General features: G+C 42.3%; 1 protein-coding gene across 1 annotated transcript; it reads right to left on the reverse strand.

Annotated features, from left to right (window-relative positions):
* Positions 1 to 238: 238 nt before the first annotated feature.
* Positions 239 to 15,246, reverse strand: npepl1 (aminopeptidase like 1). Its single transcript, XM_047348790.1, has 12 exons — positions 14,898 to 15,246; positions 11,263 to 11,448; positions 10,924 to 11,094; positions 10,730 to 10,819; positions 10,417 to 10,498; positions 7,374 to 7,516; positions 6,700 to 6,777; positions 6,498 to 6,598; positions 6,181 to 6,304; positions 5,919 to 6,095; positions 3,894 to 4,004; positions 239 to 1,071 (listed from the first exon to the last, which is right to left on the reverse strand). Exons 1-12 carry the CDS (start codon positions 15,045 to 15,047, stop codon positions 913 to 915), a joined length of 1,572 nt encoding a protein of 523 aa, XP_047204746.1. The 5' UTR covers positions 15,048 to 15,246; the 3' UTR covers positions 239 to 912.
* Positions 15,247 to 15,700: the final 454 nt, after the last annotated feature.

Consider the following 15,700-nt stretch of genomic DNA (forward strand, 5'->3'; position numbering starts at 1 on the left):
TAAGTGAAGCACGTGATTTCTTTCCATGTTTGGAAATGGCTACAAAGGCTAGAGCTGAGCTGTACTGTGCAACACCTGCATTGAATTCATGATGACTTCAGATATTGTTTCACCTTGCCGATCACATGACTGGCTGAGTGTAAAGGTCTTGTGAGTCAATCAATGATAAAGCTTTGACACAAATGTATTCTTGATTTTGGAACCTTAACAAACCTGGAACAAATACAAAAACATCTGCTTCAAGTTCACATACTAGTTTTATTATTTTCTCAGATGGCACCGCCTTTACTGAGGGACATCATGATTGTCAGACATGTGGAAACACGTCATTGTGAAGGACTGACAAACACTGCTACTAGCATAACATATTACACGTGTTTTAAGCTGACAAAACATCTTATTTCTCTAAAACGAACTGTTAAAACCTGCGGTGGGCACTTAATGCTCGATTTAGTGACAGGATCACGCAGTTCACCAGGATGAATACAAAGTGCAGTGGTTCCCGACAACTTTAACTAATAACCCACCAGAAATCCCAATGTGTAAGACATAATGGCAGAAAACGAATAGTTACAAAGATTCCTGTAGATAAGTTGATTTTAAAGAAAATTCTGTGAGGTATGTGTTAAACTCTTAGTCTTTCAAAAATAATCACAATAAACCTGATTAATAAGACAAACCCCCACTTTTCTTTGATTTCTAATCTTATAGTAAACACCAAAAAAAAAAGATGCAATGGAGCTGATCAGTAATGAGGACAAGTGAAGATCAGTGTTTGATCATCGTCGTTTACACCACTTTTGAATTTATTGATTGTCCATTATCAAACACCAGTTTAAAATGCTTCAACTAACTGGAGGAGCTTCAACCGCCGGGGGTGCTTGGAGGTCGAGGAGTGAACTGTTTGCTGCTCTACACCAGTCTGCGTCTCTTGCAGTCCCGCTCCATCTGGCCTTCAGGCTTGTTGCATGGAGCTCCCAGAGGAGACACCTGGTTCAGCAGGGAGTCATCTGATGCCTGGCCAAACAGGGCCATGAGCAAAGCAACACCGAACCCAGTGGCACGCTCACCCTGCAAAAACAAAAATAAAGTGAACCATTCAGGACTGACCCCAATGCTTGGTGTTTAATTTGCCTTTAATGATCAGTTCCATCATTTATTTGGAGGACCTGATGCTGAACACCAGCATAAAAAATGCTTCCCTGAGACTGTAAAACCAGCTCCGACAGTACCGAAAAAGTGGTTGAGAGCTTCGGTTCTTTAAGAGCCGGGTCAGAGAAACTACCAACAGAAAAGTTACGGGTCGACAAAATGAGTGGCAAAGTCTCTTGTCTTCTGAAAAAGTTAAAGTTCTTACAACTGACTCAACAAAGAAGGCATAAACCCAACAGACAAGACTTGCCTTTAAGCCTACTTCTTTATTTTAATAAATATGTTCAAATCTTTTACCCATTGTACGGCTCTGGAAAAAAAATGGACCACACCAAAATGTTCAGTTGAACCTATTTTAACATTTCTCGTATAAACATTTGTTTCATCCAGGATTTTTCAGGCCTCAAATCATGAAAAGAAGACAAGTTTATATTGATCTTTATTATTATAATCATATTATTAACTTAGGAAGGTTTCATAAATCAGTATTTGGTAGAATAACCCAGATTTTCTATCCCATCAGTCCCTCACTCTCATCACCTCATTAAACCCAGATAAAAGCTATCCTATGTAGAGAGGCTGATTTTAGAACATTTGTAGTGGTCTTTTATTTTTCCCCCCACAGCTAAAAGTTGAAAGTGAGCATTTTAAGCACAAAAAGTCAACATTCTGGTCTTCAGTTGTCTGAGTAACTTGTTTCTTTCTTCTGAAGCATAAAGACAGCAGCTATGTTGGAACATGTCCTCAAGTTTAAATGAATGATTTGTTTGCTAGTTTTATTACACAACAAGGAAGCCTCTTGTAAAAACAGCATCACAGAATAGATTTTTAAATACTTCAGCTACACCTATAATAGTAGGAGTCTACTATCAAAAATATGTCTGTTTGATGATATGTCAAGAGTTCTCATCAATTAATTCCCTCTACTTGTAACCCTTCTCATTTAAAATGAGTTGTTTTAGTAGAAGCAGTAAATACCGGCAGATATTTTAATTGAAATTTATAAACTCGCAGTGGATCATATCTAAATGTAATGGAGCAAACAGATCTACTTCAAAGTCATAATAATGGCCTGATTTGTACTCGTACTTGTCGTTTTCCGCTTTATCCGGGACCGGGTCGCGGGGACAGCAGACTTAGTGGCTCTACTCCGAGCTCCTCCTGGATGGCCGAGCTCCTCACCCTATCTCTAAGGGAGTGCCCGGCCACCCTACGGAGGAAGCTCATTTCAGCCGCTTGTATCCGGGATCTCGTTCTTTCGGTCATGACCCAAAGTTCATGGCCATAGGTGAGGGTAGAAACGTAGACCGACCGGTAAATTGAGAGCTTTGCTTTTCGGCTCAGCTCTATCTTCACCACAACGGACCGGCACAGTGTCCCCATTACTGTGGCAGCCGCACCGATCCGTCTGTCGATCTCCCACTCCATTCTTCCCCCAATCATGAACAAGACCCTGAGATACTTAAACTCCTCCACTTGAGGCAGGAACTCCCCTCCAACCTGAAGAGGACAAGCCACCCTTTTCCGGTCGAGAACCATGGCCTCTGATTTGGAGGAACTGATCCTCATCCCAGCCGCTTCACACTCGGCTGCGAACCGCCACAGCGCATGCTGTAGGTCTTGGCTAGAGGGAGCCAGCAGGACCACGTCATCTGCAAATAGAAGAGACGAAATCCACTGGTCCCCAAACCAGACCCCATCCAGCCCTTGGCTGCGCCTAGAAATCCTGTCCATAAAAGTTATGAACAGGACCGGTGACAAAGGGCAGCCCTGCCGGAGTCCAACATGCACCGGGAACAGGTCCCACTTAGTGCCGGCAATGCGGACCAAACTCCTGCTCTGCTTGTACAGGGACCGGATGGCCCCTAATATAGGGCCCCCGATTCCATACTCCTGGAGCACCCCCCACAGGGCATCACGAGGGACACAGTCGAATGCTTTCTCCAGGTCCACAAAACACATGTGGACCGGTTGGGCAAACTCCATGAACCCTCGAATACCCCGTAGAGAATATAGAGCTGGTCCAGTGTCCCACGACCGGGACGAAAACCACACTGTTCCTCCTGAAGCCGAGGTTCGACTATCGGTCGGACTCTCCTCTCCATTACCCTGGCGTAGGCCTTACCAGGGAGGCTGAGGAGTGTGATCCCCCTGTAGTTGGAACACACCCTCCGGTCCCCCTTCTTACGAAGGGGGACCACCACCCCAGTCTGCCAGTCCAGAGGCACTGTCCCCGACCGCCACGCAATGTTGAAGAGGCGGGTCAACCATGACAGCCCTACAACATCCAGAGACTTGAGGTACTCAGGGCGGATCTCATCCAACCCCGAAGCCTTGCCACCGCGGAGCTTTTTAACCACCTCGGTGACTTCAGCTTGGGTGATGAAAGAGCCCAACCACGAGTCCCCAGCCTGTTTCCACCAGGGAATGCGTGATGGCAGGATTGAGGAGATCCTCGAAGTACTCCTTCCACCGCCCGATAATGTCCTCAGTCGAGGTCAGCAGTCTCCCACCCCCACTATAAACAGTGTTGGCGAAGCACTGCTTCCCCCTCCTGAGGCGCCGGACAGTTTGCCAGAATCGCTTCGGGGCCAACCGGTAGTCCTTCTCCATGGCCTCACCGAACTCCTCCCAGGTCCGAGTTTTTGCCTCTGCCACAGCCCGGCAGAGGCAAAAACTCAGGATAAATATCTGAGGGCTGACTGATCAGACATATCTACAGTAAATCTAAAATTACTCACCGCGTGAACTGGGGAAGCAATGTCGACGTGGACCCAGACACCGGGCCAATCGAAGCCCAAGTGGGAACCAATAAAGAGGCCAGCACAGGAGCTCTGGGCATTCTCACGGTCCTGAAAAACAAAGTGATTACAAAAAATAATATTCAACCCTACATCTGTCGCTTTAACTTTTCACTTCAACATCAACACAGAGATACAACAAATGTTCTGCAAAGTTCTCCATGTGTTACGACTTAAAAAAAGAATACTCCTTAAAGAGAGCTTCATTTTTTATTTACCTGGAATTTAAAATGTCTGCGAAATGTACAAGACATCTGCTCTCTATTAAATAGTTTCAAACATAAGAGGAAAAACAAGATTTCCCAGTTTGGGGTAGAGAGGCACTGAGAAAAATCAGCTGGTGACTTGAATCATAACAGTAACCAGCTGGGTAGAATCTCAAAAATCCTGTCTTTTTCCAATCAGTGAATACACCATACCAAGTGCTGCCATTAGGGTCCAACATTTAAACTACAATAGTATCACAATTTTCCTGTCTCTTTTCCTTTTTTTTTTACAATTACACAGCAAGTCAAGCACTTTCTATAAGCTTTAGTATCTCAGCCACTAAAAATCAGGTGTGAACATTAAGGAGAGTTAGGGCTCCCACAGAGCTAGGTGTACTGTGAGCATCGCGGACTCCGTGAGCACCGTCCAATTTCACACACTTTCTGCAATGAGGAGGAAGAGCTTATTTGCCGTGTAGATTTAAAAAAGAAAAAGAAGAGTAGGTGGAATATGAGGCAATTACACCAAACAAGGAACGAAAAAGGGGAATACACTGTTAGAGCGGTAGTGACGCCATGCGCCCTCGTGACTGGTTATTCGGAGCAGTGCGTCACATGGAAAACATTTCCATGTGGAGACTTTTTCATGCCAAACTGTTTATTGCGTGACACCGCGTATGTGAAAACTGAGCTTTGTTCGGACGTCTGTGGAATCAAGTATGCCCAACTATGTGGGAACAATTAGAGCTAATCCAAATGGACAAACATATTATCGATCTGCAGATTATTAATACAATTATTACAATTGAGATAGAATATAATATCCTACCAAATATTTTGTCCAAGCAGTTGTTTGCCATTGCAATATTGAAAACACTGGACATATTGTTTAACTCCATCAGTGACAAACATCTTCTTCTGTGTGGACACTGTTACTGAGTGAACAACACTCAAAGGTTACCCATTTTTACAAATAGCGGTTTTTACATTATTTCATTTATTAGGGTAAAATAATTCAAGTGTTCAATTCCCACAGCCAGATCTGATAGCTGCCAGACAAGAAATCACTTAACCCTGCCTGACAACATTTAGTTGGCTCAAAGATCTCAAGAGTAACACATCATGCCCAGATCTAAAGTCATTCCCAAACAGATGAGAAACAATCACAGACATCCATCAGGCTTTGGGTCTCCAGTGAACCACAGCTCAGAGTTAAATCCGATTGTTGCCTGACTTTATACCATTCATGCTTGAAGGCCATTATGATGTACTCTGCCAAGTAGAGGGGCAGAAATTCCCGCACAGTGAGGTAAAAGACAGACCGCCAGTTATCACAAACACTTGATGGCAGTTGATCACACCAAGGGGGGCACAACCAGATGGTTTAGGGGGCAATTACTTTTTTTTTTTTTTTAACCTAGAGTCATGTTGATTTGAATAATTTTTTTCCCTTAATAAATGAACTTATAATTTAAAAATATTGTTTTTTGTGTTTTGTTCAATGATCCAAGATGTTTAAATGCTACAAAAAAATGGAAGAATCTGTAAGGGGGAAAACGTTTCTTTTTCACAGCAACTTCCATGTATAAAAAAATACTAAAAGTTAAAAGTTGTTTCTATACCGTCCATAGGTAGGTAAACAAATCTAAATTTAGACAACCAAAATATGTCGGGCCTGCAGCAACGGTTGTTTCCCTCCAAGGCTACTTTTCATGCTTTGAGTCATGAAATATTTAAGTCTCGGGAGCTTGTCACTTACAGCCACAGAGTTTTTCATGTCAGCCACAGCTGAGGTGAATTCGCTGAAATGCATCTCAGGACAGTACACCAGAGGGTGGGTGAGATCGCCGCTGCTGCGACCTGCACGCACACACGCAACCTCCCATTGCTCGCTGTTGGTCATGATGGCAGCGTGGTACTTCCCTGTGGAGATTCCCTGAATGGGAAAACAAGCAGAGGCTGTTAATACAAAGACGATACCTGCATGACATGTTCCTGTGTTAGTTTAACTAAAGAGACACCTGAGCCCCCGTTAGAGTGGCCATATCCAGAATAATGTCAGCAGACAGATCTTTACAGGCGTACACCACTCCATCTGCCAGCACCAGCCTGCCCTCTGCATCAGTGTTGTTGATCTCCACTGTCCTTCAGACAAAAAAACCCCACAATTTTAACTATTTACAGCAGGTCACATACATGTTGGGCCTGGAAAATGATATTAGACACAACCTTAGTGCTGTCATACAGATGCTGGGAGGAGAAATCCCAACCAACAATATTTTAGGAATAAAATAAATTGTAAAGGAAATATATACTTTATAGTGTAAAAGAGTCTCACTTTCCAGAGTAAAGAGTGTGGATATCATCGGGTCGAGTAGCTGTAGGTCCCACAGAGTTCTCCGCAAGACAAAACACTGCATGGAGGTTATCCTTAAAGCCCTGAGGATGACAACGGAGAGACGCGGATCAGAACCACCTTAAGCGTCAGGAACAAAGGGGTGGGTTCAAAACAGCTAGCATCATTTTAGCAGCTACCTCACCTGTTTGATGGTGGCCTTAAAAGCTCCCAAAACAGCAGCAGCTCCACCACAGTCTCTCTTCATTCCAGGCATTGTAGTCTAATGAGAAGTGCACAAAAAGCACGTGTATTTTTATTTTTTACATTAATTCATAAAAAAAAAAGGCATTACAAAACATCCCAAAATTAGTTAAAACTAATCTCAGTCAGTCATTTTCTACCGCTTATTCCATAGTGGGTCGCAGGGAAGCTGGTGCCTATCTCCAGCAGTCTATGGGCGAGAGGCAGGGTACACCCTGGACAGGTCGCCAGTCCATCACAGGTCAACACACATACAACCATGCACACACTCATTCATACACCTAAGGGAAATTTAGAGTTACCAATTAACCTAACAGTCATGTCTTTGGACTGTGGGAGGAAGCCGGAGTACCCGGTGAAAACCCACACATGCACGGGGAGAACATGCAAACTCCATGCAGAAAGACGCACGGCCGGCAGTCGAACCCAGGACCTTCTTGCTGCAAGGCAACAGTGCTACCAACTGCGCCACCATGCAGCCCACCTAATCACAGCCAATCAAGCTTTATTAGTCAGAAAAGTAATGTTTAATTATCATCTATAAATCACCTGATATTTTTCCTACCAACTACTGATCAGAGTGCACAGATTTGGCGTCATGACATCACTGCTCACCTTTCCCTTGATGCTGAGTCCACCAGTGTCATACACGATGCCTTTGCCCACCCATGCGATGGTCTGCGTCGCCCCGTCAGGAGTGTGGCTCAACACCGCTAACGCAGGAGGATTCTCTGCTGCCTTTCCAACGCCATAAATACCTGAGAGAGTGGAGGAAAAGGTCAACGGTTACTAATGAAGAGCTGTAGGAACAAAGTGGCAGAAACTGACAGATTATAAATTGAATCACATTGATGGGTTATTCTTTCATGAATAACTTCTTTTCAAATTGAAACTTTTTTAAATAATTTTTTTCTGGGCACTAGTTGCCTTCATTTATCCCTTTTTTAAAAAAAAATAAGGGAACAGAAAATAGGTGTGTGTGGGGGGGTGGGCACGTAGCAAATGCCAACGGGCCCGGACCGGAATCTGCAACAGCCTGCGTTGAAGACCAAGGCCTCAGCACATGGGTCGCATGCCGAACCCCTGCGCCACTGTTGCCGTGCCCTGGGACTTTATTTAAATATTAAAATTGTTTAATAATAGTTATTATATTATTAAATTTAATAGAGCAGACCATAGATGTGCAGTTTTAACCGTTGTACCCTAAACATGTTCCTTGCCGGAATAAAAACCTAACTCCTACGGACATTAGTTGCTCATCCAGCTCACAGTGCCGGCCTCCACCTGTGAGTGGATCACCAGCTTCCTGACTGACCGGCACCAGCAGGTGAGGCTGGGGAGCATCTTCTCCCTTCACAAGAACCATCAGTGCCGGTGCCCTCTAGGGATGTGTTCTCTTCTTTTCTTCTCTGTGTACACAAATGGCTGAACCTGAGTGGACGCGTCTGTCAAACTGATGCGGTTGTGGTGTGATCCAGGATAACGATAAGTCTGCATACAGACAGGAGGTGGATCGGCTGGTCCACTGCTGTGGTCAGAACCACCTGAAGCTAAACTCACTTAAGACTGTGGTGATAACACCCACCATCCTCAACACCCAGTCCACTGGAGATAACATCAGATTCTTAGGTTCAACCCTTTTTTCAGGATCTAAGATAGTTCACACACAGTCCAGAAAAAGGCCCAGAAGAGAAGGCCCAGAATCTTCTACAGTAACTACAGCCTCAGGAGCTGCTGGTCATCTTCAACACCAACATTATCCAGTCTGCCCTTTGATAATTCATCACTGTCTGGTTTGGTTAAGCCACAAAACAGAGTGCAAGAAACAATCCAGTCTGCATAGAAGTCCATTGTTGCCAACTTTCCCTCCATCCAGAACTTACAGGTACAGGTCTAGAGTCCAGAAAAGGCCAGCTAAAATCTCTGCAGTGCTATCTGCCAAGGAAGCGCCGCCCCAGAGACAGTTTTTTCCCTCAGACCGTCTCCATGGTGAAAACAAGGAGACGCAACCAGAGGACTCAGCTGCTCTTGAAGGAAAACAATAATGCATATATTTGCACTATTCTAACTTGTTTCCTTTGTAAAACAAAACAAATTTGTGTAAATTTAGAAAAATAAGATAGATAAGATGTATAAGTTAAATATATACGTATTTTAAAAAATAGTTTAATCTCCTCTGAAGTAGTGCTGCATGATAAATGTGATAATGTTTGGGAAATATTGCATTAACAGTATCACTTGCAGTAAATAAATAATTAAAAAGTATTAATGACTTTCTGCTGTGGGTTAATAGAAAACATATATCCCAAATGAGTAGTTTATCCAGCTACTGGAGAAAGAAAATAAAATTCATTATTTCCATCTAAATGGGTTTTTAGTAAAGAAGTTGTTTCTGGCTGACATCTGCTGCTTCAGCTAAAAACAACTTAGTTGTAGTTTATGGATGACTTGACCACCTATCCATAATAAACAAATTAAGTATAGAATGATCCTTTATTTGTTCCTCAGTAGTAACATTTATTTGCATCAACATCAAATTGATTGATGGAAGCTCAGTGGCAAACTAAAGATAAGCAATTATAATGAAATAAAATATTTGCATGACAAAATAAAAAGGTACACACTTCTATAAATGACCTGGGCCCTGTCCCAATACCAACACTACGCCCCTCTATGAAGTGTGTACATTGCAGAAGTGCACGTATGGGCTGAAGTGCGCAGGTTATAAGTGTGCAAAATTGGAGAACTGGGACAGTAGGGGTTACATCACCAACTTGCACCTCTGCACCGTAACTGCAACATCAAAAAATGTCGAGACCTGTCGCTGGTTTTGCTGCTAAGAATTATTTTAAAACTGCGACAAACAATTGTTTTGAGGAGAAGAAAGCGCAGGAATCGAAGGAGGCATATAAACCAGACTCTTGCAGAAGTGTTTTCAAAGTTGTGGGCTACAGACCGCCCAGAATCACCTTGCAGCCAGTGGCGTCGAGCCTGGAAAACCAGTAATAAAATATATATCGTCGGCTTGCTGTCTGAACTTTAGGCAGTTCTTATTATTCTGATTTGATGAGCTGATTAAATTGATGATTGTGATTGGTTTTTGCTCAAAACATCACATGCAGCAATGAATTGTGGGTAATATACATCGGCGAAGTCCGCTTAGATGCACGCTTAGTCGAAGGGGGAGGGGCGAAAGACCACTGGAGAATTGGGACACATTATGCACTCGAAACCATCAACGGGTATGCACAACGGGCCACTGTGGCTCAGTAGGAAGAGTAGTCGTCTTGCAATCGGAAGGTTGTGGGTTCGATTCCAGCTTCCTCCTGCTGTATGTCAATGTGCCCCTGGGCAAGGCACTTAACCTCAAGTTGCCTACCGATCTGCGTATCGATGTATGAATGTGTGTGCGTTAGTGAGTGCAATTGGGTGAATGTGGCTCTAGTGTAAAGCGCTTTGAGCGGTCTGTATGACTGGAAAGGCGCTATATAAAATTCAGTCCATTCACCATTTACAATTGCGGGGCACAAAGGTGAAAGTGCGAGTATTGGAACAGGGCCATTAACATTTATCTTGCGTACTTTTAAATTATATATTATATATAACAGAAAAAACCTTTATAAGTACAGAAAGCCACAGACACACGTAAATGCAGTACCTCCAAATCCTCTTTGTTTCAGTTCCTCTCCACGAATGATGACCGGAGTAATTCCTAGTTCATTTCCCACAGCTTTTATTTCCTGAAACGGACAAACATTTGCTACAGTGGAATTATTCCAGCTTATCAAAATGGCAGCACTTTTTTTTTTTTTACTGTCTAGTGTGGAGTATCACTCAGCTTCTATTCAAACAATCAATGAAAGGCTTTCAGAAAAATGAATTTCCAAAAATCTAGCAAAATGTCAGAGTAAGATGCTGTATGAGCTACACTGTAGTGAAGACAACAAAGTTCCCCAAAGACAATCACTTACATCTAAGAAGTGGTCTGTGTTCATCTCATTGCATGGTGTGTCCACAATGCGAGCTGCCAGACGTACACCATCAGCAGCATTGGCGAGACACTGAAACGTACAAAAAACAAATAAAAACTCATTTGAACATTAGAACGTGAAATTCTGGAACTAAAACAGGGAAAACTAAACAGACAAAGCTCACAGAGCAGTACCCGAATTTCAACGTCATCCAGAGGACTGCTGTCGTTACCAACCGCCACAAACTCCACAGTCACGTGCTTTTTCTCAGTCCTGCGAGACGATGCAGAGCGACGGGTGAAGAGGGGAAAGGCCCTGGCGACGGCGCAAGCAGAGGCAAACACATCTGAACGCTCACACACCACCTACAGAGGATAAAACTGCTTAATAACACTAACTTCCTACTGGGTGACCAGGATTGGACCATCACAGGACCCACGGAGAAGATGGACAAAGAAATCATCCCCATTTAGCAAATAAAGGTTGACTCTGACATTTTTACCGTTATAGATAAGACTGATGAAGCTACTGACCACAATGCAGCGGTTGTTCCCTCCAGGAAGGCAAGAACGGATCAGGCGTGACAAAAAGTGGACAGAAGCCGGGGTGTTGTGCCTGCTGACCCGTGAAGGAAGAGCGGCCACCACGGCTTGATTTAGGTACAGGGGGCAGCTGTCTGTGGGGTTCGGGTTCAAAGCATTAAGAGCTGCCTGCCAGGTCTGAAAAAACAAGAAACCAAGGTGAAACTTACGGTTCCCTGGAGGAAAACTATATTTTTTATTGGTGTTTTATAGAGATGAAAAAATATTATGGACACAGTAACTCACTAGTATAATTATACACCGTAAGCTAAAAATGTATAACAATATATATTTACATTTTGTAAACAATTTCAGGTGAAAATCTATATAACTAACCTGATACTCCTGACATACAGGCTATGAAAGCAGCTGTGCAAACTTTTGGACAAGCTATCAATCACTACCGGTTTACAGACGCGGGTTAGGAACGATGACAGAAAAAAAAGTCAGCCGAGACCTGATTAGTTTAACTGTAAAATGAGGTTTGAACAACTTTCTACACAGATAATTTTGTGTACAGGTAAAGCAAAGGCCTCTCAATACCTGGGAAAACAAGGGCACTGAACTGAGTTAAGTAACAAAATTGTCAGTTACTCATTTGAACACCACAAAGTTTTTTTATTAACTGCAAACCTTTGCATGACTACGTAACGCTCACATTTCTTGCCTCGTTATCAGAATATCAAATGATGGCTGCAAAAAAAAAAAAAAAAAAAAAAATCAAAAATCAACTAGATCACAGAACCTGCTAAGCCAAGTAAAACAAATGAACCCAACGTATAACAGCTACAGTATATTTGCTGATTGATGCAAATAAAATAAAAAGACAGCTCTTACTATGCATGGCTTATCTTAATAGAAATATCAGCATGAATGAATTTGTTCTCCATGTATGGCAAAGTTTGGGACTTTGATAGGAAAAACACACATTCAAAAACACTGATATATATTACTGGATTGGACATCACCTATTAGCCCCTACAGATAGTGTTCTTCGCACGCAGACGTCACTGCTATGCATTGAGTCATGTCAACAAAACCCACGTTGTCCCGATGTGGGATGAGCACGCATCTGTCACAAAAACGGACGTAAGGCGCTCATCTTTTATGCAATTTTTATAATATTGCTCATATTAAAGATGAGAAAATTGCTGATGATAAATAGAAATATGTGCTCTCCCTGAACATATATCTCTAAGCAGCGGGGGAACTGTGTATTATAGTGCTGACAGGTATACCTACAGTGCTATAAAGATCGCCATGCTGTCAATTGATTTTTACCAACTCAAGCTGCATAGTTGTTATTATTGTATCACAAGGAGGACCAGAGAGGGAGAAGATAAAAAATAAGAAAGCACCAAGCACCGATGCAGCAAAGTACTGTAAGTTAATATTTATTCATGAGAGAGCAGGTAAGACATAAACACTTGTGGCAGAGAGTGAAAACGCTAGCATAACCAATCCAGCAGAACTAGCTTAATGAGGAGGTTAGTTACACTTCGAGGAATCCAAGTGGCCCAAAATAATCTTAATAAAACAACATTTTTACAAAGAATATTGCAAATTTTAGAATATTTTTAACAAACAGAATCTGAATTGTTTAATGCTGAAACGTCCAGGAATGCAGATTCTGTGTACCCTTCCTAAACTCCACTAATAAATTACTGTACATGACTCCTGAAATCCATGTGTTATATTAGTCAGTCAGTCATTTTCTACCGCTTATTCCATAGTGGGTCACGGGGAAGCTGGTGCCCATCTCCAGCAGTCTATGGGCGAGAGGCAGGGTTCACCCTGGACAGGTCGCCAGTCCATCACAGGGCAACACACAAACAACCATGCACACACTCATTCATACACCTAAGGGCAATTTAGAGTGACCCATTAACCTAACTGGCATGTCTTTGGACTGTGGGAGGAAGCTGGAGTACCCGGAGAGAACCCACGCATGCACGGGGAGAACATGCAAACTCCATGCAGAAAGACTCCAGGCCGGGAATCGAACCCAGGACCTCCTTGCTGCAAGGCAACAGTGCTATCAACTGCGTCACCTTGTGTTATATTATTTAATCTTTATTTAACCAGTTAAACTGCTTGGTTTTAGCATTTTAAACACTGTACCGCCTTTCATGTCTTACCCGTGTGCATCACTTATTTTTCAACAATGTTTCACAAACTACATTTCCTGTCAATTATATCTCACTTGCATTCAAGTCAAACTGTCAAAGCTATGTCTTTCTACTCATTTTTATTGGCCTTTAACGAGAACCAGTTCTGTGTACCTCCGACGCTGCTTCTGCAGCCATCCAAACTCAATGCATAGCAATGGCCCATGTGTGTCATGCAATAGTCACGTGATGTCCAGTCCCGCAAAATATATATCAATTTTCAAGATTGAAACTAGACGTATGCACAGTTTGTTAGTCTGAGGAAGGGCAGCATGCCCAAAATTTTACACAATGATGTGGGAGCGTAATTAGGTGTGTGGGCGTAAACATAAAGCTTTGGATTTTTTTCTTCATCATTTTACTTTTTTATGTTTTGTTGTGGTGACAGACACGCTCACCCATTTCCTTTTCAAAATGAAATTTTTTTTGAGCTAACAAAAAAAAGAAGGTGGAGAGAGTCATTAAAAATTGGTTGATATAATCAAGTGGATCTACTGAAAATCCTCTAAATGTAAATAAGTCATACTGATGGATCCACCAATCAATCAGTCAGAGGTTGTAACTGGCCAACCTTGATTGGTTGCGATTGGTCATTGGTAGGTTTAATCCCACCATTTCAGGTGAACAACCATGGAGCCCATTTTCTGTTGGATTTAGGTAAAAGGTGGAGTTGGTGGAGGTTGGTTGACCTTTGAGGACTTTGAAGAAACTTTTAACATTTTTAAAATAACAGCAACATAAATAAAACTGCAGCACAGACGTCCAGGTTCCACTTTACTGATTAATGTCAAATATATTCCAATAAAGTTCATTGTGTCTGTATACAATACAGTCTTTGGGTTCTTTGTTTTATTAGACAAAAAGGCAGGGACAAAAAAAATTGCGTGTCTAATAACAATACGAGGAGGGCAATTTAACTCAGGCGACTGATTACTCTACGGATAAAAGTATTAACTTCTCTTTTTGCTTGGATCTGATTACTGGACTTTCTAAGACAATCATCGGGAACAAGCTGAACAAGCCTAATCACTCTATAAAGGGGTAAAATAAAAACAAACCTCATAACCAATAAACGGAAAATATGTCTTTAAATGTGATATCAAAATCAATTTCTATTGATCAACCAAATTAAGCATTTAGACAATGTAATACTTACATTTGTTAATGGAGCTGTTCTTTATTTTGGTTATTTACAGATAACGGAGCACAAATGAAAACGATATTATCTATTTCAACCATATTAATACGACTAATAACCAATTAAAAACATGAACATATTTTTTACCTTCCCTCGGGCTACTTTAACATGAAATATCAGAACTTGTGTGAGAACTTTGTCGACTCTCTGTGTTAGCCTGTGTTATCTCCAGTTAGCGAGGCGCTAACACTAGCTAACACCCGGCTATAGCATTCCCTCACCTCTTTGCTCACGACGGGCTGCAGTTTTCCTTTGATGTGGCTCCAGCTGACTTGTTGCAGGTTGTTCTGCTGGCCCAGTATCAGGACGGGCCGACTCTGGGGCTCCGAGTCACCGGCAGAAACCTTAAACTCCAGCACCACGTTCGCCATTTCTGCGACTCAATCCACCGTCTAACAGGAAGCGGTTCGCTGATGGTAAACGTTATGCTGCGTTCAAGGCGCTGACTGGGAACTCGGAGATTTTACTTTCCATCATTAAACAATAATTAAAACAATAAACAAAACGCTGCGCTAAATCAGATTTCCTTGGCGGTAACTCAAATTAGGCTAAAATAAGGCTAATAATCTCATTAGCCTTATTGATGACTATATATGGAGTCCCGGGTCCGGGACTCTATATATAGAGACCCGAAACACGTGTTGTGCGGCGACATTTGCCGAATGTGTCCCCCTCTCTCTACCCCTCTTCCCTGTCTGCCTACTGTCAAAAAATAAAGGCCACTAGTGCCGAAAAAATATCTTTTAAAAAAACCAAACATTAGTATAAAAACAGCATGAAGAAGTCCAATGAACACAACAGACGGGTAAAGTTGAACAAAAAGAGTGTTAGCTTATGAAACTAATTTCCAAGCTCTGAATATTTCACATCGCACTGTTTAATCCGAGTATGGCAAAACCAGAAAACCAGATCCTGCAAAAGACTTGGAACTGGGACAGATGTTCACCTTCCAGCAGGAACCCAGGCTCCAATAGAATAGTTTAAGAATACCCATCTAATAGAATGGTCGAGTCAAAGTCCCAAC

The sequence above is a fragment of the Girardinichthys multiradiatus genome, chromosome 20 (assembly GCF_021462225.1).
Source record: "Girardinichthys multiradiatus isolate DD_20200921_A chromosome 20, DD_fGirMul_XY1, whole genome shotgun sequence".
Classification (NCBI taxonomy): Eukaryota; Metazoa; Chordata; class Actinopteri; order Cyprinodontiformes; family Goodeidae; genus Girardinichthys; species Girardinichthys multiradiatus.